The 22,580-nt window shown below is 46.7% G+C and overlaps 1 protein-coding gene across 4 annotated transcripts in view; it reads left to right on the top strand.

Annotated features, from left to right (window-relative positions):
* The window catches only part of GIGYF1 (GRB10 interacting GYF protein 1), a 1,784,248-nt gene that overhangs the window by 729,342 nt on the left and 1,032,326 nt on the right, over positions 1-22,580 (top strand). For all 4 annotated transcript variants that reach the window (XM_069645982.1, XM_069645992.1, XM_069646001.1 and 1 more), the window contains one exon: positions 3,124-3,262. In XM_069645982.1, coding sequence (XP_069502083.1) covers positions 3,124-3,262 — 139 coding nt within the window. The remainder of the gene's footprint in view (positions 1-3,123; positions 3,263-22,580) is intronic.

Raw genomic sequence — 22,580 nt, 5'->3', positions numbered from 1 at the left:
AAATTCTTTTCCCACCTCCTTACGTTGGTACTGCTTTGGGAGTCTGTCAAAGATGTGGAATACGTCAGAGGACACAATCCCCACAAAGTACAAGTTACTTTCTTACCTGGTAACGTTCTTTCGATGGATGTTCCTCCGACGTATTCCACATCGTACCCTCCCTACCTGCCCCTCTACAGAATTTCTCATACTATTGCAGCTTCTGTTTCCGCAAGGCTTTTTGTAGTTGTACTGGGAGGAGATTGGTGCTACATGTTCTGGGCGAAAAAACTACAACTGAGGCTATGGCGTCGTGCATATAACATCTGGTGACGTCGACCGTCGGAGAAGGTCCTCGAGGGAGCGTATCGACGTCATCGACGCAGGACGCCTACGCTGAAACCAAGCGGCACAGCTGTGGTAATCACTGTCAAAGATGTGGTTTACGTCGGAGGAACATGCCATCGAAAGAACGTTACCCGGTAAGAAAGTAACTTCTACAAAGGCGCTGGCTGTAGTATCGACTCATCTGTGCAGGCAGTCCATTCCAGTCTATCCTTATGACGACTGGCTAATACCAGGGGATTCGTACAGAACATGCTTATCAAACACCCAAAAGAGGGCAGATCTACTCTTCAGTCTGGATTCTCAATAAATGCGAAAAAGTCCAGCCTAGACCCCAGCCACTTCAAACAATTTCTGGGGCATCTAATTCTGTCAGAAGACAGTCTAGTCTTCCCCTCCGAGAGGGTTCAAAGCATGCTGTTCCAGATCCCTCACTATGTAGCCAGTCGCCAGGTGACTGTACGCAAAGCCATGCAACTGTAGGGGATGATTGCCTCCTGCATTTACTTAGTCCCACACGCACATTTGCACATGAACCCCATGCAAGAGTGGCTAAACAGTCAATGGTGTCAGGCCAGCGCACAATAAGACGATCTAGTGGTTCTCGGCCGCCTTCGTTCTCTCTCTGCAGTGGTGTTCCATGGAAAACATCTTGAAGGGGAAAACCTTCACCACTCTCGCTATAGAAGCCACTCTCACCACAGACTCATCTCTGACGGTGTGTGGGGCCTCACCACCTCATCACACAGTGCACAGCGTTTGGTCCCTAGCAGTGTCATCCAACCACATAAACCTGTTGGAATTGTTGGCAGTGTTTAAATCTCTAAAGGTTTTCCGGACACAACTACAGGAGAAGACAGTACTTGTCTTCACGGACAGTACCACGTCCATGTATTACCTGAACAAACAGGGGGGCACGCACTCTCCAGGGTTATCCAAACTGTCTCAGAACATACGGAAGTGGGCTCTCAAACACAAGATGTTCCTCCTTTCTCAACACGTTCCAGGGGAACTCAATCTCTGCAATACGAATGGCAATTACACAAAGACATCGTCTCCAATGTCTTTGTGGAATAGGGTTTCCCTGCGATCGACTTGTTTGCAACTCTGGAGAGAACGTACAATGCCCAACTTCCTTAGAGATGCCTGAACACACTTAAAGAGGCTAGAAAGCAGAACACCAAGCATTGCTATTCCAATAAAGGGAAACACTTCGTTATCTGGTGCCATTCTAAGAGCATCAATCCCATACACTGCTCTCCAACCCATATTGTTTTATACCTGACTCCTCTACTGGACTCGGGTCTGGGTTTTAATTCCCTGAAGGTCCACCTATCTACACTTTCAGCTTACACTACGTCCCAAAAGAAGGTGTTGTGGTGGAAGATCCCAGTGATTAAGGCATTCATGGAAGGGGTTAAAAGACTTCATCCCCCAATTTCAAACCCACCTCCCGGATGGGACCTAAATGTGGTATTAACTAGACTAATGGTATCTCCCTTTGAACCTATGCATAAGGCTAGCCTTGAAGCACTCACTTACAAGACCGCCTTCCTAGTGGCAGTCACTTCAACAAGAAGTCAGTGAATTACTGGCCTTTCAGTTCAAGACCCATTTGACACAATTCACAAAGATAAGGTGGTTTTGCGCACTCACCCAAGGTTTGCGCCTAAATTTGTGCCAGAGTTCCGTGTGAACCAATCAATCGAACTATCCACCTTCTTCCAGAACCCCACTAATGTGTCAGAAAGAAGCCTACAAACGCTTGATGTGCGCAGGGTGGTCATATATTATCTGGAAAAGACTAGACCACTAAGAAAAACCATTTCAGTGGCGGCTGGTAGAGAAGGGGACCCTGTCTCTAAATCAGCCATCTCAAAGTGGATTGTAAATTGTATCACGCTCTGCTACACTCTTGCCAAGAGAGATCTGCCCTTCAAGCCTATAGTGCACTCTTTTCGGGGCACTGGGGCTTCCATAGCATTCATTGCAAATGTTCCTCTCGAAGCAGCAACCTCGAGTTCTATACACACCTTTACAAAACACTGCTGCCTAGATACTCACTCTAGGCTGATTCTCAGGTGGGACAAGCGTTACTAAGACATCTCTTTAATACTGTTCCTTCTTCTCACACCCTACCTCCAACTCTGGGTACTGCTCGCTGGTCTATGCACAGCATGTGACTGTAAGCAGATTCACAAGCATAAGACATGCATTACTTAGAGTAATAGCATTTCTGATGATTGTATCTGCTTAGAATCACATGAGCCCACCCTTTCTGCCCGCTCGGAAACGAAGAAACATAGACATCTTGCTATTCTCTCTCGGTATTCACTCATGTAAGTCATAAGGCTCCCTCACGGCAGAAAAAACACGACCCGAGGGACCTCGACGCGCGATTGTTGGGTGCACTACAAGCCACGTTAGGGATAGTGTTGCAAGCACACCCATGTCGAACGTCTCCCTTTCGATCCTCGAAAGGCGAGATGCAACTACCACTAGATGTTGCACTATATGCACGTGAATCTAAGCAGATGCAATCATCAGAAATGCAATTACGGTAAGTAATGCATGTCATATCACTTCCTAATACTTGAATAGGCTGTAGGAAGTGTTTGAAGAAGTGTAGGCATCATTTCTAGCTGGCTTACAATGGCATTTTGTTAACATGAATATTTTATTTATTTAATATATTTCATGTCTGCATTATTTGTGTCTCAAAGCCCCTATTTAAAGAAGAAATTATCATGAAATTCACAAAAAACCAAAAGAGTTATTGTTAATGATTCTTTGTAACAGAAGAACCCAAGGGATGCCATCCCAGAGGAGCATGAGCTGGACTTCCAAGGTTTGGAGGATGAGGAAGAAAGGCTGGATGGGAAGGAAGATTGCAGAGAAATCAGTGAGGGAAGTTTTAAAGAAGGAGGAAAGTGTAAAGGTGAGCTCCGTCTACATCCTCTTCTCCCTACCCTTGTGCAAATATGCATTCATGTACCCACACTTGCATAAGAAGCTACAGAATGGAAAAGCTTGTATTTGTTGCAGAGCTTTATCCTCGTTCCCGGGTAGCAATCATCCGCAAGATTGACCAAAATAACGTTATGGGGTAGCAATGGCTGTGATGTCTTTTCCTCACACAAGGGAGGGAAAAGACTGTAGAATTGGCATGGTTCGTCCACATTGATAACCCAAGTGAGTACACTGCACACGTATTCTGAACAAAATGTTGTGTTTATTACAGAATTGCATAAGTTACCAAAAGTTCAAGCGAGTAACATAAGTAGAAAACAAAATGCAAATGTGTATTTATAAATGCCTTGAATCGGATCCATCCCACTTCAAAGGCAAAATAAGAACTGTATTTGATGGCAGACTCTGTACATTTTAATGCTTTGGGGTGGGGGCAAAAGGGTATTTCTAAGCTAAGCAGGCAGAATAAGCACATAGACAATCCTGAAGTTATTCCGCACAACCTCTGAAACGTTAAAGGAAACTCCACCTAAAGAAAAAAAAGATGGGCACTTGGAGGGAGTGGAGGGATCAAAACAATTTGAAACTAGGCCAAGCATGTCACTCGCCTAGTAAAAATTCACACTGTTGGAAAACCATCCGTGTTCGCGGATGACATGGCTGCTTAGCATGTAGTCTCTCTCACCCTAAATTGTAGTAATTCGAAAAGGAAGCCCTGAAGGGTTAAACAGAAGAAATGAATCCCCTGAGGACTCTGAACACCAAGAGATGGAGATGACCCACCTTCAGTCAACCAAAGGTGCAAATAAACCCTGATCGACTCTGGAGATGAGAAACCTGGCCAGTGCTCTGGGAGAAACGACACTACCTGGGAAAATGGGGGTGAGTACCATGCATATACGAGGAAAGCGGAAACGAAAATAGAGTGGAGACCCTGGCACTGGAGATTGGGAGTGCGGCTCAGGCCAAGAAAGATTTTGCTGATCGGGGCCGCTCAATCTAGCTGTTTTTTGGCGCATCAAACCAGCGACGTTCAGGCAAGCATGGAGACCCGAGCAAAACGAAGGGGCTGGATGTGAATATCAGGTGGCTCAACCTATATCAAGGATAGCCCACGCAGTTCGATACATTACAGGGTGTTGGGAAAGATGTCTGTCGCACCTTTCCTTCCATTTTTATGGACCCCAAAACCTTTTTTTTTTTATTTTTGAATCCGACCTGAACTTTTACTACACTGGCCTTTGCTCATTTGTCATTGTGAAACTGACATGTCCTTCAGGCTGTCAGGACTGGGAAGCATTGTTTCCCTTAGTTGTGTTAGTGGTACTACTTCTGGTTACTTTTGTATCACCTGTGGCAACGTTTTATCGTTGTACAAACAAGCTTAACGACTGCTGAGTCTATTTGCATCACCCTGCTGCAGTGACCACCATCTGAAATTGCATAGCTGACCAGAGTCCAGTCCTGAGAGGGGTTCTGCATCGAGTTTTGGTGAATTCTTCAAACGCGAGGCCTTGCAACAGTGAAGGACACCAACTGGAGATCTGCTTGAACCTATAATCCCTGTGAGGACTGTGACTTTGTCCGGGAAAAGCAACTTCGGACCCTCTTGCTTTGTCCTGCTAAGACTGGGGAAGAATCAGAGTACAGGGGTAAGTTGTGTAGCTTCTAACCTACTCCCATTATAAGTCACTCGGCTATTGTAACACTTTTGATTTTGCCATTGCTTGTTGCGAAGTCCTCTGAAAGTTGGGACTACTGTTTGGTAGTTAGTTTTACTTGTACCCTAAGAAGCCTTCATTAGACCTCAGAGACCCTACCTGCATTTTTTCCTGCTTCATAACGTCTGTGGAACTTTTTCCTGAACTATTGGGCAAAAGGCCCCAGACAACTTGGGGCTAGACAATTTTAGCTAGGGGTCATCTCTGTGGACTGGAGTGCATTATTATATAATAACCTTTCCTTTGCAGGCGTTTCTGATATGTATTATGCCCTACAATGAGCAACTGTATATATGCATCTATTGTTGATAACTCTAATTGCTAGTAGTAATTTTTCATAGTGTTTTGGCCATAAATAATTTTTATACATCCTTTCTAAGTGTAATTTGGGATTCCCATGGTGTGACCTCATTGTGGACCCTTTACAAGCTCACCACCTCTGAAGATATTAGCCTAGACCACCTGTCACTGCTACCTGAACTGGTTTGGCTACAGCTTCCCAGAGTTCTCCCTGTCACAATATAGTTTGGCCTTCGATACATCTGTCCACCAGGCCAGATTATAGAAAATCAGTCCTAACACAGTACAATGGGTTACACTTTTTGTTTTGCCCTAGACTAACACTCTGAGGATTTATGGTTACTTGAGATGTTCCTAAGGGACAATCTGGTGGCAGCAGTTATGTTTTGCTATTTTTTAGTGTATTTGTTTTTTTTTAATATTTGTAACGGCTGAATTAAATCAACCTTTCAAATATAAAAGATCATAAAACAGAAATAGCATTAAAAACAATATTAAACAATATCTGTTAAACAAGACTATCGATCATGAATAAACGAACATATAATCACAAGATAACACTATACATATCACCATTGATATAAATTAGTAATGAGCATACATGTGTTCGCAAAATTACAGTATAGATATCACTACTAAACAGTTTTACAAGAGGAGGTAACAACTCAAAATTATTAAAATAAATTCAACATAGTGCACTATTTAGATATCAATAAGATATTAATATGACAGAGTAGATTATTCAGCATGTCATAACGCTAGGTCATCTAATCCATCTTCCAATTTCAAGCTAGTCAAGAAATTGATAGTTGCTATTTGCAGGGGCATATTGCACGAACTTGGAATAATAGATCAGCATTCCTGTTGTGCTACACTCCCCAAGTGCTTCCAATGTCTAGTGAAAAACATCTCTCTCACGGGCCAGAGGATACATCACTCTGTAATCAAATGTGCTAAAGTTTCTCGAGTGTCGCCATCTAAGCAGAAACGACAAACGTTACTATGGGCCAGAAGAAGTCTGTGCTTTGCTTGTATGTCGTTGGTAATCCAAAGGTTGAAGCGCAGACATAGTATGCTAGTACGAAGTTTAGATGAAGGAGAGCATACCAAATATGGAGGCAGAATGCAGACTTTTTTGGGGGGGAATCGAATGACATCCCCGTCATGGTAGGTTAACCATATTTCTCTAGTTTTGATCCAATCTACCTGGTGGATCTTAAGCTTGGCTTTATCCGGATTACCGAGCAGTAGCTCGAGAGAGATCTCTTCTTCGGCTAAGATTTGATAGACTTTCCGGAGCCAGGTACTTATAAAGGTGTGACTCACTGAAAACATATACTGAGATAATATTTTCTAAATAACATTTAGCTCTGTTGATAACAAGCATTTCTTGAATAGAGAGCACAGTCGCCAGTTATAGTGCTCCTGGAGCGAAACCAGCCCAAGCTCATATCTGATCCAACCCGCAGGTGTACATTGAGGCAGATGTAATACGTTCCGCCAAAATTTGGCATCCCACTTTATAAATTGAAAGGGAGAATCGCTAGGCAGGGTTTCCAAACCATACAGCAAAGATGGCACGATTTTCATGTTCCAGAAATGCCAAGTAGGCATGATCGAGAATGTTCAGTGTTTGTACATTATTTTACGAGCTTGGGAAGTAGCTGAGGCTAGTTTGGATTCCACACGCTCTAGATGACCCTGTGCCTTTGTTTTGCCCTCATAAAACATCCCCAGATAGTTATAGTATGGTACCAATGTAACTGGAGACTGGTTGATGGTCCAAATGTGAGCTAGCGGCCCAGAGCGCCTGGGCGAGTAGTTCACAATTTGTGTTTTCACTATAATGATTTTTAACTCATTCAGCTGTATGTAACCATGAAAGGCATCTAGTAGCCGCTGAAGACCCGAAATGAAATGAGAACAAGGTCATCAGCATACATTAAAGTTTGGACAGATGAAATTTCATAGTCCAAGCATTAAAATCATGCAAAACCAATTTGGTGAAGGTCTTGCCCAGAGCGTCCAAAAGCGAAATTGGGCGATAGTTTGAAGGGACGCTTCGGTCACCCTGTTTGACAATGGGTATGATGATAGAGGTTTTCCAAGAAGGTGGAATGAGTTGCATATTTAATATGCCTCTGAAGATGGTTTCAAGAATATGCGCCCATTCATGGGGATTTGTTTTGAACATAAGATTGGATAACCCACCAGGGCCCATGGCCATGGAAGCAATAATCTTCAATATGAGAGCATAAATTGTATCATAGGAGGAATGAATCTGCCATGGTGATGTAGATACTGGCTCATATTGAAGCTTTGCATATTGGGGGTCAGCATACAAAGCAGTGAAATGGGTAATCCAGTTGTCTTCTTGCACACCGTTAATTTGGGAATCACCTTGCTGATGATAGGTATGATTATTTAAAAGGTACCACATACCTGCAGAATTTTTGTTAAACATTGCAGTTGCCATGGCTTCACTATCTTGTTGATATATGTGAGCTCTCCGACCTCTTAACCAATTTTTGTACCTGCATTTGGCAGTATTAAGATCTTGCCAGCGGGACGGAAGGGTGGAGGCAACAAGCAGTTTTATTTTCCTGAACTCGTCTCTGATGCGATGGGTTTAAGAATCAAAGACGTGAGAGTGACAGATTTTATTGTGATATGGAACTGTAATTGTTTTATCAAGTGTGCAATAATTCCGAGTACTGTGCTGGGTGCGCTGATAAGGAGTTATAATCAACCACGCTCTTAAATGTGGCCAATGATATCACATTCCAAAGCACACGAGAACGTGCTGAGTTTACAATGAGTTCAGACTGATGGAAGATTTTTTTTATCTGAGAAATTCCTGTCGAGCTGTAAGGTCAGAAGGCTATGATCACTATACAGTTGGTCTCTTACAGTTAGTTGTTTTACATTCTGGAAGAGACACTGATCAACATATATGTAGTCGATAATGCTGGTGCTCAAACCGCGATGCCACGTATAATGCGGAGGCGAATCACCCGGTACTGCACCATAAACCATATGAAAGTTGCGTTTGCCCATAAAAGTGGTCCATTTACGCACTGTTTGGTTATGGCGCTTCTCATTCCAACAATCAAGATTGAAGTCACCCACAATGACAGTGTGGGTGATCGCTGAATTTGAGAGTATAGTATGAAAAATAGTAGTTAAACCAGACAACTCATCAGACATAGCCAGAACATTGCGATAAATTTTAACCAGAGCAAATGACTTGTCATTCTTAGTAATTTCGACGAGCTGGAAGTGGGCACCCACAAAAGCCCAAGGCGTAATGGTGAAGCCTGACTTAATGTGGAGAGCCACAAGAAGGCCAGAGAACAGTCTCTCTCCACTGGGAACAGCCGGGATCAAAGTAAGCTCATAATTGTCCCATAGTGGAGTGGTCAGCCATGTTTCTTGAAGGGCTATGATATGTTACAGACCAGGCGTATCTTTGAATGAGTGGAGGTGAGCATGGCCTCTGGTGTTCCAGCTTACAATTGTTAAAATCGAAGTGACACTACAGATTGATGGTTAATGGTGCAAGCTTGGGGTTCTTGAGATGTCTCGGCTTTCTCTGTTGGTGACCTGATAGATGTTCGGTTTCGTTTTGGAAATTTGAGATCTTACAGGTACACACTCCGGATCCTCTGCTAATAAAAAGCCCATATCTAAAGGTTGCATTTTGCAGCGCTAGATGAATTGCCAAACCACTCCTGAGGGGATCCATAGTCTGACTACTGAGTGTGTACATTGTCACATTCAATTTGGTCAATATCTAGTGTGGATATGTTATGCAGATCTTTTATGTCACCAAAAATATTTAAAACACTCTGAAGGTTTAAGTCCTATACTGGGAAGTTTCCCTTTCTGCACTTTAGAATGAATGTATGAAAGCTAGCTCGATGGGGATGCAAATGTCGGGAGGAAGGCTGCTGATTGGGTTTACGAGGCGTCCATTTCAATTGGGCAGCTGCTCTAAATGTCTTTGGTGCCCGATGATCCTCAGACCAAGATGTTGCCTTAGTTCCAGAAAATGTGTCCGGTGAATGGCATAGGAGAGAATCTGCAGCGCACCGAGAGGAGACAACCGAAGCAGTCTGAAACTCTGCAGATTTATGGAGCACTCTTGCTAAATTTGCTGCCACGTATTCGTCAACTCTCATTTTGAGTTCCTCCACGGCAACTTGTGACATGCATGATTCAGCAGGGAGCCTGGAAGCAGCCCGAGGGGCAAAGGACACTGATTTTGTGGCTGACGGGAATCCACACATGATTGGAGTAGCTTTCTCTACTTACTGAGTGGACTGACCTACGAGCCCATGTGGCTTTACAACTAAAGGAACATGGGCAGAGTAGATAGAAGCAATAGGTTGTGTGGGCTCAAATGCTTGATCAGCCACAAGGGCAGCATACCTTGTCTGTTGTAATGTGTATACCAAGTACTGAGGGGAGAAAGTTGCTCAACTGCGGGGTGTCGCTAGAAGCGTCAGTGAAAGGAGCAGGCTGAGGGGGACTCAAGGCCCCCATTGACGGATCAGCTTGATTCGCTACAGGCACAGTCCCCGTAACCGGGACTGAGTGTGAAATGGATGTTTTTCCAAGGGCTTTGAAAAAAGCATTGAGTGTGGTTTTGGAATATTTTGGACCCGCCATGTTCAATTTTTTTTTTTTTTTGAGACAGCGGTCGCTTTTTCGTGAATTTAGGATTTCTAGATTTAAGCAGCTGTAAGTGACCTTGTCCTAGGTGAGGTGAGTCATTACCTGCGTTATCCTCCTGTGCAACCGGAATGACCGCAGAGCCATTAGGAGCAATCTGGTTAACACTTGGTTTAGGTATAGACAACGCGGAGGGAAAATGTGCCAATGGGCGAATGATGTCAGAAATTGCTGATAGTAGGCATGATTCAATGACCGGAGCACGTACAGCCACTGAGACCTGAATTACAGGCTCATCAACATTTTGATCCTCAAGACACACAACAGATTGACACAGCACCTCGGATACAGAGTTATCCTGTCTCCCATTGCCTATTTTAGTTAGGCTTTGGGAGGACAACCATTTCATTAGTTCCTCAAATTGGGTTGACTGAGTTAATTTGGAGTCTAGCAATTCAAATAACTTGCACAAACTAAAAATAGCAGTGTTAATAGCTGTAATGATGGGTTGAATCCCAAGTAAGTGATGCAACGAGTTATTAGTTTGGTCGGGCGTGGAGTGGGAAGAACAAAAGACTGTAGTATTGGATTAGAATGGGCTGCGGAGGTCTGAAAGGACACTGATGTGAGCTAAGTGAAACATCTAACTCTCTCAGGGGAATAGGGGACTCGCACTGACTCGCATGAATGGAAATGGCAGAATGATCAGGATGCAAGTGCGGGAAGTCAATGGGCGAGATGGGAATAGCCAAGATAGGAGGAGCCGGGCAGTTTTTAGTGGAGGCTAACATGGTAACATCAAATGGGGGCTGCGAATCCACACGGCCTAACGGCTTACAAAAGGAGTTATGAAAATTTCCAACAGTCAGTGGTAAGGGTGTACGTCCACTGGAGGAGGACACAGTCCCATTGACTTGTACATTAAATGGAAACTTGCACGCGCTCTTGTTATAGGAGTAAGCCTGGCAACGGGGCGTGTTCACCGCCGAGTCTTGGCAACCAGCAAAAAGTTCTGTGTCTGTGTCGTTCCGTAGCAATGCAGCAGCGAAGGCAGGAACCAGCAAGTGAGCAGTGTGATGCGGCCAAGCGGTACTCTCATGGTACCCCCACGTGTGGCTTTAGCCTTACTGTGTTTGGCTACCTTATGTAGCTAGTGTCTAGACATGACCGTGCCACAAGGTTTTACGTGTGTCCCTTTGCCCCCTTGTGCTAAACCCTTTTTCCTGATCTGTGAGGACAGAAAAATCCTTATAGGGAAAGCTGAGGCTTTTCGCGGGCTACTGCAGGGCAATGTGTGCTTATTATCAGAATGTTATGCATGAGCTGTGCCACCAGTGGTCCTGATTGGACCACTGCTGGCGGGGGTGTATGTATGTGTGTGGGCCAGATCTTAGATTGGCTGGTCCGTTATGACTCTAACCTGCCTTTTGGAAAAGAGAACCCATGGACTTGTGCTGAAGACCAAATCTTGCTGCTGTTCCAATGGAGTCCTGTCTGGATACTGATCTCAGAATGCCCTATAGCGCTTCAATCCTCTTGCCCACTGGGAACAACTAGTCTCGGTGTCTTCTTGTGTATATGCATTTTAGTCTTCAGAAGTGTCCGTGGGCCATCCAGTGGACTGACCAACTCCAATTTGGGCTACCGTGGTAGAAGCATCACCTTGACTCAGAACTTAATGAGTCTTCCGCTTGTCATGCAGGTAGCGTTCCTGTGAGATTTTGGCGTCCAAGCATCACTGGGTCCTGAGGTTTTCTTTGACCGTTACAAATGTGAGGCTTGCTGTCGCCATGCACAGTGACATTTGCTGGAACCAGCTAACCTCCGTCTGGTAGAGGGTTTAGATGGGTCCTGCATCAGCGCCTGCTGATTTCATCCTGTAGAAACAGTTGCATTCTGCTCCTGGACCCGACCTCCTGGGCATCTGCTACTGGATCCAACGCCTGGAAAACCTACCTCCAGTGATCCTCCTTCGACCTGCCAAGTCTGAAGAAAAACCAGAGTATGGGTTGTGAGTAGTAACAATACTTACTGCTGCCCCTCTCTCTACCCCTTTACAAGTTTGCGAAGACAAGGTAGCCCCTCTGTTCAGCACGGCTCCTCACCACAGCGACTCTTTTGCCGGGGTTCCCACAGGCAAACATTCCTCAGATTCCGATTTGGCAGGCCTGAGGCCTTTACGGCTACCGCCTCCCATGCGGAGGGGCTCTGGGGCCTTACCGACCTCTCCTCGGATCAAGTTAGTCCTCTTCTTCCCCCCCCAATGGGTAAGAGATTGTTGGGTGCCACCTCCAAGAGTCTGTCCTCGGCACTATCCAGCATGACTACCGGCAGAGGTGCTGAGAGCGCTCGCACCGAGGTTGAGAGTCAGGGCGTCGCAACTACCGGCCACCTGGCTTACGGCTCAGCACTTACCGGAGTAATCTCTGAGGTTGACGCTTCTGCTTTGGGTGCAAGACCCAAGCTGTATCCTCCCATGTCTGAGATCTCTCGTGTCTCAGGCCAATTGGGAACTCCCACCCAGAGTGTGGCACAAGGTCCCAAAATTGCAGATAAGCATGTGGCAGAGCCTGCTAGGCTGGGGGCCCATTTTGAATTCGACTAAGGGCCCGTCCGTGCTCTCGCCCATTGAATCGGCCTTGCAAGAAGCTTCCAGTCCCCTTCCCTTGGAAGCGGCAGAGGACTGTATATGGCACTCACATCTGGTCTCCTCATGGGTACCTATACCCATCGCAGCCTTACGGCTACACCCCTCAGGCTCCTCTGCTAGGAGCAGAGACCCAGCTCATCGGAGGGCCGGGCCCCTAGGCATCTGTCAACTAGTAAGGACTGCTTCTTCGAGGGCTTCCTCATGCGTTCTCCTCAGATGTCAGGGCTCCTAAAGTATATAGTGAAGGAGGTGATCCCGCTGGTGCTGCCTCCCTGGCCGCCTCCTCTTTGCCCTCTGCCTGTTCCTCCACTGCTACCAGTGCCAGTCACTCCCCTGGTCCAGACCCTACCAGTTGTCCAGACCCTTGTCTTCTCCTGTACCACCAACGACCTCCTCACCCCCTCCCCCCCTCAACAGCCATTAGACCTATCTTCGAGTCCGGACCTAGCGGGGACCCCGCTGGCAATTGTGTCCCTGGTCCCGGACTCCCCTCGGTCTGTAAAACAAATGGGTGGGGTGGGTATGACAATGGTGATGACGCCTAGGACAACAAACCCTCTGCATCGGTTAAGGCCTTTCATGGCTGCCTTCAGGACCTAGCAGATTTCTTGGGGAAACCTCTGCTCGAGGAAGCCACCCAGGAATCAGGAGTGCTATCAGATGTTTTGGGCAAGCTTACCGTGATCCTGACTGGCATTCCTCTTCTGAAGGCTGTCCTGCAGGTGGCGGGAAAGGTCTGGGAGAAGCCCAGGGCCAATGCCCAAATGCACAAGAACTTGGACAGCAGGTTCAGGCTTACGGTTGGGGAGCTAATCTTCCGGGCCTCCTACCTGCAGCCACATTCTTCAGTGTTGACTGTGGGCTCACTATATTCTAAACCATCGTCTTTGTCATCTTCCTCCACGGAAGCCACCTCCACTTGCCTTTCTAAGGACGACAATTTATTTTGGGCAAACGCTGTTATGCCATTTTGGGACTTCATCTGCGGCAAGCCACCACCAACGCCCTTTTAGCTGCAGCTAACTGTGGTGGGAGCTCGGGGAGTTTCTGCCTTGCCTTCCTTTGGAGAGGCAAGCCTCCTTCAAGGCCGGTCTGGCGGATGCCTGGGCTATTGCGCAGGACCTCCATGAAGTCTTTGGCTCTCACATAGACACAGCCAGCAGAGGGCTGTGTCTGGGTGTCGAGATGAGAAGGACGGTTTGGGTGCATGCCACTAAGTTCTCATCTGTTGTCCATGAGCAGATCCTAGATCTGCCCTTTGAGGGTCTGGACCTCTTTCACTTGTCAACCAATGACAAGTTGACAAAGAAAAGCGCCACTGAAACTGGCAAATTCTTGGCCATACTGCCAGCCAGGCCATAAATCCTTCCCTCAGTCACTGGCAAGGACTGGATTCAAACCCCATGCTTTCACCGGCTTCAAGGGGTTTTGGGACCGCGGTATGCAGAAGCCTGATGGGTTACCCACAGCAATAAGACGAGGAAGCGGCAGAGGACTTCAGCAGACAAGTATTTCTGCAACCCCCCACCCCCCGCCTCCGACATCAAGAAACCGTTACGTCAAGGATGGGGAACACAGCACTCCTGTGGGGGCCACCTGGCTCTTTTCCAGGACAGCTGGAAGCTACATTTCACAAACCCTTGGATCCTGTCCATAGTCACCACGGGCTTCCGTTTTCCTCTCTACCATCTCCTCCTCCTTCGTCATATCATGTCCCCAGCTGTTTTGTGGGAGGTTGTTGGGGAGAATTCTCAGAAATGTACAAATTTCCTTCTACCTTAGAAACCCCCAGCTCTTTTGCTGGACTTTAGGACTTTTAATTTCTAACCTGGAGAGAGCGAGACCTTTTTCCCCACACTCATGCATTTTTTTCTGTTTCTTTTGACTTTGGCGTCTGACAATCTCCATAGGCATCATCTTTGCATTGTGACACACAGCACCTTAACTTACATTTTGCGACTTTCTAGACCCAGCACATACTATCTTACCATAGAATGCTGGAGGGGTTACTTAGTATCCCTTTTTCTAGTTACTCATGTAACATTTTTATGTTAACCTTTCTGCAATTAATGGCTGATGGCAGTGGTTTACTTTTTACTACCGTTGTGTGTTTTTACCGTGGGCTGCATTAGCAGCTGCTGTAAGGCACCCATGGGTGCCCATTTTGTCAAAATGGCCCTGGCCTTTTTTGCCATTTCTTGTTGGAAAGGTCCTTCTCGAGATTTACTCTGCGCGCCAAACCAGATTTGGTCCCTTTATTCGTTTGGTCTTTGGCGTGTTTCACGAGTGAAGCCAGCCTCTTGCTCCAGTATGTCTGGCAGGGGCAGGAAGTGGGGGGGGGGGGGGAAGTGCCCGAAACTCCCTGTGCTTAATCCCCTTGGTTACAGAAATGCACCCAAAGGTGATTGGCCGGCTGGCTGTCCGGCAAGGAGAGCCACCCTGGTGTGTGATTGACAGCTAGGCTGGAATGAATGGGAAAAACCTGCATAAAAGGCGAGGCTTTTGGTTTGGAAGGCCGAGTCGACCATTGGACAAAGAAATCGGATGAATAACTTGGAAGAGACACCTGCTGCAACTCATGGAGCCTTAGTTTGACTGGTCAAGCCCTGCTGCTGTGCTGAAGCTCCAAATTCGTTTCGACTAGAGAAGCCCTGCAAAGACGACTTCTCCCCTTGAGTTGGTGGGACCAATCAACTCCAAAGTGAACTCGTTTGGACATCCTCTCGGAGCTGGCTGTACTTATGCTGCTGCTGGAACCGAAGTGCCAGGGAAAGGAACACCAAATCGAGTGGATCGCTTTTAAGTCGGACCCGAGTACCAGGGAGATCCTCCGAAAAGTCTGAAGTGGGATCCGAGAACCGCAGTGTTGCTATTTGCTGTCAGACGCGAGGAGCTGAAACACTGAAGTGCTGCTGAATTGAAGTTTGCCCATTGCTGATGCTGACCTTCCCATTGCAGTGCAAGAGTCCCCAGATGTCCTCCCTCTTGTCCCCACAACTTGGGCCCAGGAACAAAAGGATCTGCAGAGCTATACAGGAACATGTTAGGCAGAGTTTGTATGCAGTACCCTTTGGGACCACTACACAGAACTACGACTACAGGTGTAAGCAAAACCAACCTTTGGTACAAGTCTGTACTACACAGTTTTTGGTAGTGGAGCTGAGCAGCCAGGCTTATCTCAAGAGGGAATGTGAGCTGTAAAGATGTTACACAGAGGTCTACACTCACAGGTGTTCAAATACACTTACACTCAAGGTTTCTTGGTTAAACACTTATTTATTCAACAGTCAGTTATAAAACATTCACTAGAAGGAGGCAGTTAAATATCACACAAACATACACTTTGAAGAGATTGTGTCCTCCGACGTATTCCTTATCTATGATATTTGTATCTCCAGCTTGCTGGCCTCGAAAAAAACATTTCCCAGTAGAGGGCGCTGTGCGTCGACGTCCGTCGAGTAGGTGTTCCTCGACAGCCACCGTATCGACGCCGACGTCGTCATGCCTATAAATGGCCACGCGCAGCGTCCGTTGCTCAGTTCCGTTTTTCCGCGCTTTGTGTGTCTCGGAAAACCGTTGCTCAGTTCGTCAGTCGAAATATATTCATATTTCCTCGAAAAAACTGACTCGTACTCGATGGCTTCCTCCTCCACCGTCGAAAGCATTCTCGGTCTAGGTCTCGAAGTGGCTCCCACCACTCGTCGAGGTCTAGACACTCGAAAAAGAGACGTAGAAGATCTCCTTTGTCGTCTTCTAGTTCCCCTGAAAGAGTAAATTTCCCCACAAACCACAGCTCTCAGGCTGAGTGGGAGGAATTCAGAAAAAAGATGCTAAGCGTCTTCGAGAAAGCGGCCTCGACCCCCTCGAAGTCAGCTGAGGGTGATACCCCGGGTGAAAAGCCCAAAAAACCTAAACGCCGCGAGTCAAAGCACCCGGCGAAAGAGTCGACCCAAAAGCGCCATGAGCCATCGGGAAGTAAAGCATCTTCGACGCCATCGTCGAAAGCCCCTTCGAAGCATAGATCGGCGCCATCGACGCATCCGTCGATCGACGTCGAAGCCGATAAAAGAAATACCCACGGCTACTCCACAGCCAACGGTTACACAGAGAGCCTCCAACACGACGTCGAGAACGTCGTCGACATCCTCGAGCAGGATTCCGATCCTCTCGAGTTCTTCGAGGCCTCTTCCAGTTTTCTCGGCGCCTTCGAGGATTTTTACATCAGCGCCGACATCGACCTTTTCAAGGCCACTGATGATGGCTCCCTCTGCTTTAGAGATGGGTTTTATACCATTTCACAGGCCAGAGCATCCCCCCTTAACTTCAATTTATGAAGAAAGGGAAGATTCTGATCAAGAAATGCCTTTTGGGCTGCAGGGGACCACACCACCTGAACCAGAGACTTTTGCCTCTGAGGAAAGAAGTTTGAAAGACCTTCAGGATGCGTTACAGGAAGCAAGTGGCCTAGACACTTCCCCAGAAGTGGAATTTGTCAAACCAGACCCAGGGGAACATGCTGAAATCCCTTATAGAACCCTAATGTCAAGAATTATGGAGTTCATGGGTTGGTCTGCGCCTTCACCTGTTTTTCAACAGGATGACCTCACAGATATTCTGGATAAAGGTCCACAGGAGGATCCTGTGGTTCCCTTTCATTCTGCTTTACAAAGAAAGATTTTAACTAACTGGGAAACTCCTGAAGTTGTCCCTGCGGTTAATAAGTTGTCAGCGAAATATAGGGTATCTGCTGCTGACCCTGAATACCTATCTAAGCACCCTACTCCAGAGAGTCTGGTGGTCCAGGCTGCAACTTCATCAGGCAGTACATCTGCATACCCCACTGCTCCACAGGATAGGGATGATAAAAAATATGATGCCATGGCTAAGAAAGTCTTCTCGGCCTGTAGCATGGCTTTAAAATCTGTTAATGCGACTTGTGCACTCGCTAGGGTCAGCCACACTCTTTGGGGGTGTGCTTCATCAGCGGCTGATTGCCTCCAGGAAAGAGAAGAAAGGGACGCATTTTTAAATATCAGAGATGGTAAAGATGCAATGTGTGAGTCCCTTCAAACTGGCATTGATTCTGCTGACAGTATCAGCAGGGCCATGGCGGCAAGTACCACAATCCGCAGGCATGCGTGGTTGAGAAAGTCCGGCTTTGCTTCTGACGTACAGGCCAGACTTTTAAATATGCCCTTTGATGGCTCTGCCCTGTTTGGTAAAAAGGCGGATGACAGTTTGGAAAAACTGCAAACATCTAAAGCAGCAGCCAAGTCACTAGGAGCTGCAATCCGCCAAACTAATTTTCGTCCCTCAGGATCCTCTTGGAGAGGAAGGTCCTTTCGCTATTATTCCTCATAAGGAAGAGGCAGAGGATGGCCGGCTCAAAGAGGCCAAGGAAAATTTACCCCTGGTGGACGGGGTAAAGGAAAGAAAGCCGCAGGAGCCGCTTTACCTTCAGCAACTGCATCAGCCGCTCCCAAACCACTGAGGTCTCCCATCGCAAGATACCTGTAGGGGGCAGGTTAACTCACTATCTGACGGAATGGCAGGCTATTACGTCAGATGCTTGGGCATTGGAGACAGTTGCCCAAGGTTACTGCCTGCCTTTTCTACGCATCCCTCAGAGCCATCCACCGGGGAACAGCTCTCTGAAAGTGCCGGATCTGCTCCTCTTGCAGGAAATTGTAGACCTGCTAGAGAAAGGTGCCATAGAACCGGTACCTGTAGCGGACAGGAACAAGGGCTGGGACTCCCCCCGACTTTCTCATACCAAAGAAAGACGGAGGACTGAGACCCATCCTGGACTTACGAGAATTGAACAAGTTCCTCAGGAAGGACAAGTTCAAGATGGCAACTCTCTCAGATCCTTCAGGCCCTTCAGCTTCAGGGCTGGTTGGTATCTCTGGACCTTCAGGATGCTTATTTCCATGTGCCAATCCATCCCAAGCACAGGAAATATCTGAGGTTCGCAATTTGCAACTCTCATTATCAATTTCGAGTTCTGCCATTTGGGCTGACCTCCGCCCGAGGGTCTTCACCAAGCTAATGTCGGTTGTGGCTGCACGTCTAAGGAGGGAAGGGATTCACGTCTACCCCTACCTGGACGATTGATCAGAGCAGTTTCTTCGGAACAAGCTCGGATCCAACTAGATTATGTCTGCCACTTCCTTCACAAGCTGGGCTTTTCCCTCAATTTAAAGAAGTCACAGATGATACCATCACAGAGACTCCAGTTCATTGGAGCAGTCCTGGACACGTCCCTGGGAAAAGCCACGCCACCAGAGGTGAGGGCTCAAGATATTCTACAGATGGTCACCAGGTTTCAGAATGCCCAACGTCTCCCAGCCTACGACTTTTTGAGGTTGCTAGGCCTCATGGCATCCTGCATATCCCTTGTGCCAGAGGCTCGCCTGAGAATGAGATCCCTTCAGTGGGCACGGAGGACTCAGTGGTCACAGTTCTCAGGGAGGATGACAGATCTCCTCCGGATTCCGGACAAGGTAGCCCACGACCTTCAATGGTGGACCTCTCCAGAGAACATCTTGAAAGGAGAACTGTTTTGGCAACCATGGCCGGAGATAACAGTAGTCACAGACGCCTCACTCACGGGGTGGGGAGCCCATGCCAACGACTTGACCATCAGCGGTCGTTCGTCTCCATCGGAGTCCAGACTACACATCAACCTGTTGGAGCTGAGAGCCATCAGACTGGCACTGAAGGCTTTTCTGCCGTCTGTACGGGGGAGAAACGTCCTGATAATGACGGACAATACAGTAACCATGCACTACCTCAACAAAAGAGGCGTAGGGTCACTGCCGCTGTGCAGAGAGGCGATGCAGCTCTAGTTTTGGGCAATTCAGGAAGGAATCTCTCTATCGGCAATTCACCTATCCGGAGAGAAGAACTTGACAGTGGACGCTCTGAGCAGGCAGAACAGTCCCCCACGAGTGGGAGATAGCTCAGGAAGTCCTTCAAGAGTTCTTCGCCCTTTGGGGAACCCCTCAAGTGGATCTGTTTGCCACCAGTATCAACAGGAAGTGCGACAGATTTTGCTCAAGGGAATTTCCCCCGAGAGGAGCTCTAGGAGACGCGTTCGTAGTGGACTGGGAGTTCCCACTTCTGTACGCGTTTCCTCGGGTCCCTGTCAGTCCTCAAATGATCAGGAGGTTGAGAAGGTTTCGGAAGACCATGATCCTAATTGCCCCGGATTGGGCCAGGAGAACGTGGTACCCGGACCTTCTGGACATGTCCATCCATCCTCCAATTCGTCCACCGTACAGAGAGGATCGTCTCTCGCAGAAGGGAGGTCAGGTTCTCCATCCAGCCATCAAGACCCTCAACCTTCACGCTTGGTATATGAAAGGTTGAGGTACAAGGATTGGGACCTTCCAGATGACGTCATGGAGGTGTTGCTTTCGGCCAAAAGGCCAGCAACTAAAACTCTATACCGCTGCTGTTGGAATAAATTTTGCAGCTGGTGCAGAGAAAAGAATATCGAACCCTTTTCATGTGGTACACCTGCTGTTATCCTTCTTACTTTATTTGGCAAATTCAGGCCTTCAAGTTGGCACTATTAAGGGCTATCTCGCAGCGCTATCAATCTTTAAGCGCACTGCAGAGGAGCCATCGTATTTCAAAATTCCATTGGTAATACAATACCTGAAAGGTCTAACTAATGTTTACCCTCCAAGACCATTCCAAGTTTCCCTTATGGGACTTATAGTTTTAAACTTCCTAAAGGGTGCTCCTTTTGAACGACTCCACTCTTGTTTATTGAAGTTTCTCACCCTCAAAACTGTTTTATTGGTAGCATTAACATCTGCTAGAAGGGTTAGCGAGATACAGCCCTATCTTGTAAACCTCCTCATACAATTTTTCACAAGGACAAAGTCGTTCTACAGGTGAAGCCTAACTTCCTCCCAAAGGTATTTTCTGAATTTCACATTACTCAGAGGATTACTTTACCTTCATTCTATCCTCCTCCCCATCCGGGGAAAGAGAAAGAGAGATTACACAGGCTGGACCCTAAGCGAGCCTTGAGTTTTTAGATCAGTAGACTTTTGCTAAAATTAGACAAGCAGACCAACTCTTAGTAGGTTCTGCAGGACATAAATTGGGATTACCAATAACCAAACAAACCATCTCCAGATGGATTATTTTAGCCATTCTGGAATAGGTGGTATCGCAGCCTCCTCAGCTCTTCAAAGAGGGGTACCAATTAGAGAGATATGTGCAGCTGTCACATGGTCGTCCGCACATATCTTTACCAAATTTTATAGCCTGGATTCCTCCTCTATTCAAGAGACTAGATTTGGCGAAGCTGTGTTACTCTGTTCATTCTTAAAGAGTAATATGGCATCTCTTACTCCCGCCTCCAATCACATACCACTGCTATGGGAGTCTATCATAGATCATAGATGAGGAATACGTCGGAGGACACAATCCCTTCGAAGAACAAGTTACTCCTTACCTGGTAACATTCTTTCGATGGGATGTTCATCCAACGTATTCCTTATCGCCCTTCCCATCCATCCCCGCAGTAACATTTCCCTTGTGGATGCAGCTTACGCTCCTTCAAGGGTAGTAACCATTCATACAATAACTACCTTACTCTACAAAACGGAACTGAGCAACGGACGCTGCGCGTGGCCATTTATAGGCATGATGACGTCGGCGTCGATACGGTGGCTGTCGAGGAACACCTACTCGATGGACATCGACGCACAGCGTCCTCTACTGGGAAATTTTTTTTTCAGAGGCCAGCAAGATGGAGATACAAATATCATAGATAAGGAATATGTCGGAGGAACATCCCATCAAAAGAAAGTTACCAGGTAAGGAGTAACTTGTTCTTTAGTACTATACTAGTCAGTGCTCCAGATAAGATTTTGAGGTGGGAGTATTTTACGCATGATTTTTCAAATTATAGCGTAAATGCAATTTCAAGAGTTAAAATAAATGTTCTCCTCTGCAAGAGAGTAAAACTTATCCAACACATACTTTATGGGTATGAACACATTTTAATAGGGTGCATGCTTTATTGTGTTGCTCGCTTAGCTGTCACAGATTTGGTCTTTCAGTTGGAAATTCACCATCATGCATAAGAAGGCTATGCTGCTGACAAATGAAATGCTACATTGCCATCTAGTGGTGGAAAGTATGTTTTTTTAATGAATAAATCAAAGCGTACACGGTACGCAGTACAAAATTAAATGGTCCGTATTGGCCATATTTACATGCGTAAAAGGGCAAGATACGCACGTTAACTGGTAGGCTGATACTAGTTACGTTTCTGAGGCATTCAACCTACTTTGAAGGAGGAGCAAAATGGCATTCAGTATACTTTGGAGGAGCAAAAGGGAATAGGGTAGAATATAAAAGAATTACAATTTTCTTAGACAGTGCAAATACTTAAGTTCACCAGAGGAATCCATGCAATTCATTCGGATAGGCCAAAGTCCATGGGCTTAAGTCTTGGATAGGTAAAAACGATTCTGGCAAATAAATGGTAAAGTCTCTGTAGAAGTTCTCAGAAATAGTTTGTAAGCAGAAGAATTATATGTTGGGTCACAAGCTGATTAGACCTGCTAGTTGCTAAAGTTTCAAGCACTTTCACCGCGAGAGGTAAGTACTCGGTCTCGTTTCACAGAACCTTTCAAATGAAGAAAAAGGTGCAGCTGAAGACTTCTGTTCCTGGCTGTTATTGAGACTTAGTTGTGGGGCCAAGAGGGAGGACGTCGGGGGACTCCTGCACTGGGACTGGTGAAAAGCTGGCACCTGGCAAATCTTCAATTCCGGTAGCTGTAGTCAAGCACACAAACTGGTGTCCCTCTCCCGGGTTATTCGGTTTTCTGCAGCACTCTGAGGAAAATACAACCAGCTCCGAGAATGGTATCCAGGTGGCTTAGTGTCGAGTTGATTGATTCCACCAACTTAAC

Source organism: Ambystoma mexicanum, chromosome 1p (assembly GCF_040938575.1).
Source record: "Ambystoma mexicanum isolate Mex_15411 chromosome 1p, UKY_AmexF1_1, whole genome shotgun sequence".
NCBI lineage: Eukaryota > Metazoa > Chordata > Amphibia > Caudata > Ambystomatidae > Ambystoma > Ambystoma mexicanum.
Note: the sequence above shows the minus strand (reverse complement) of the source record. Positions and strands in the feature narration are given on the sequence as shown.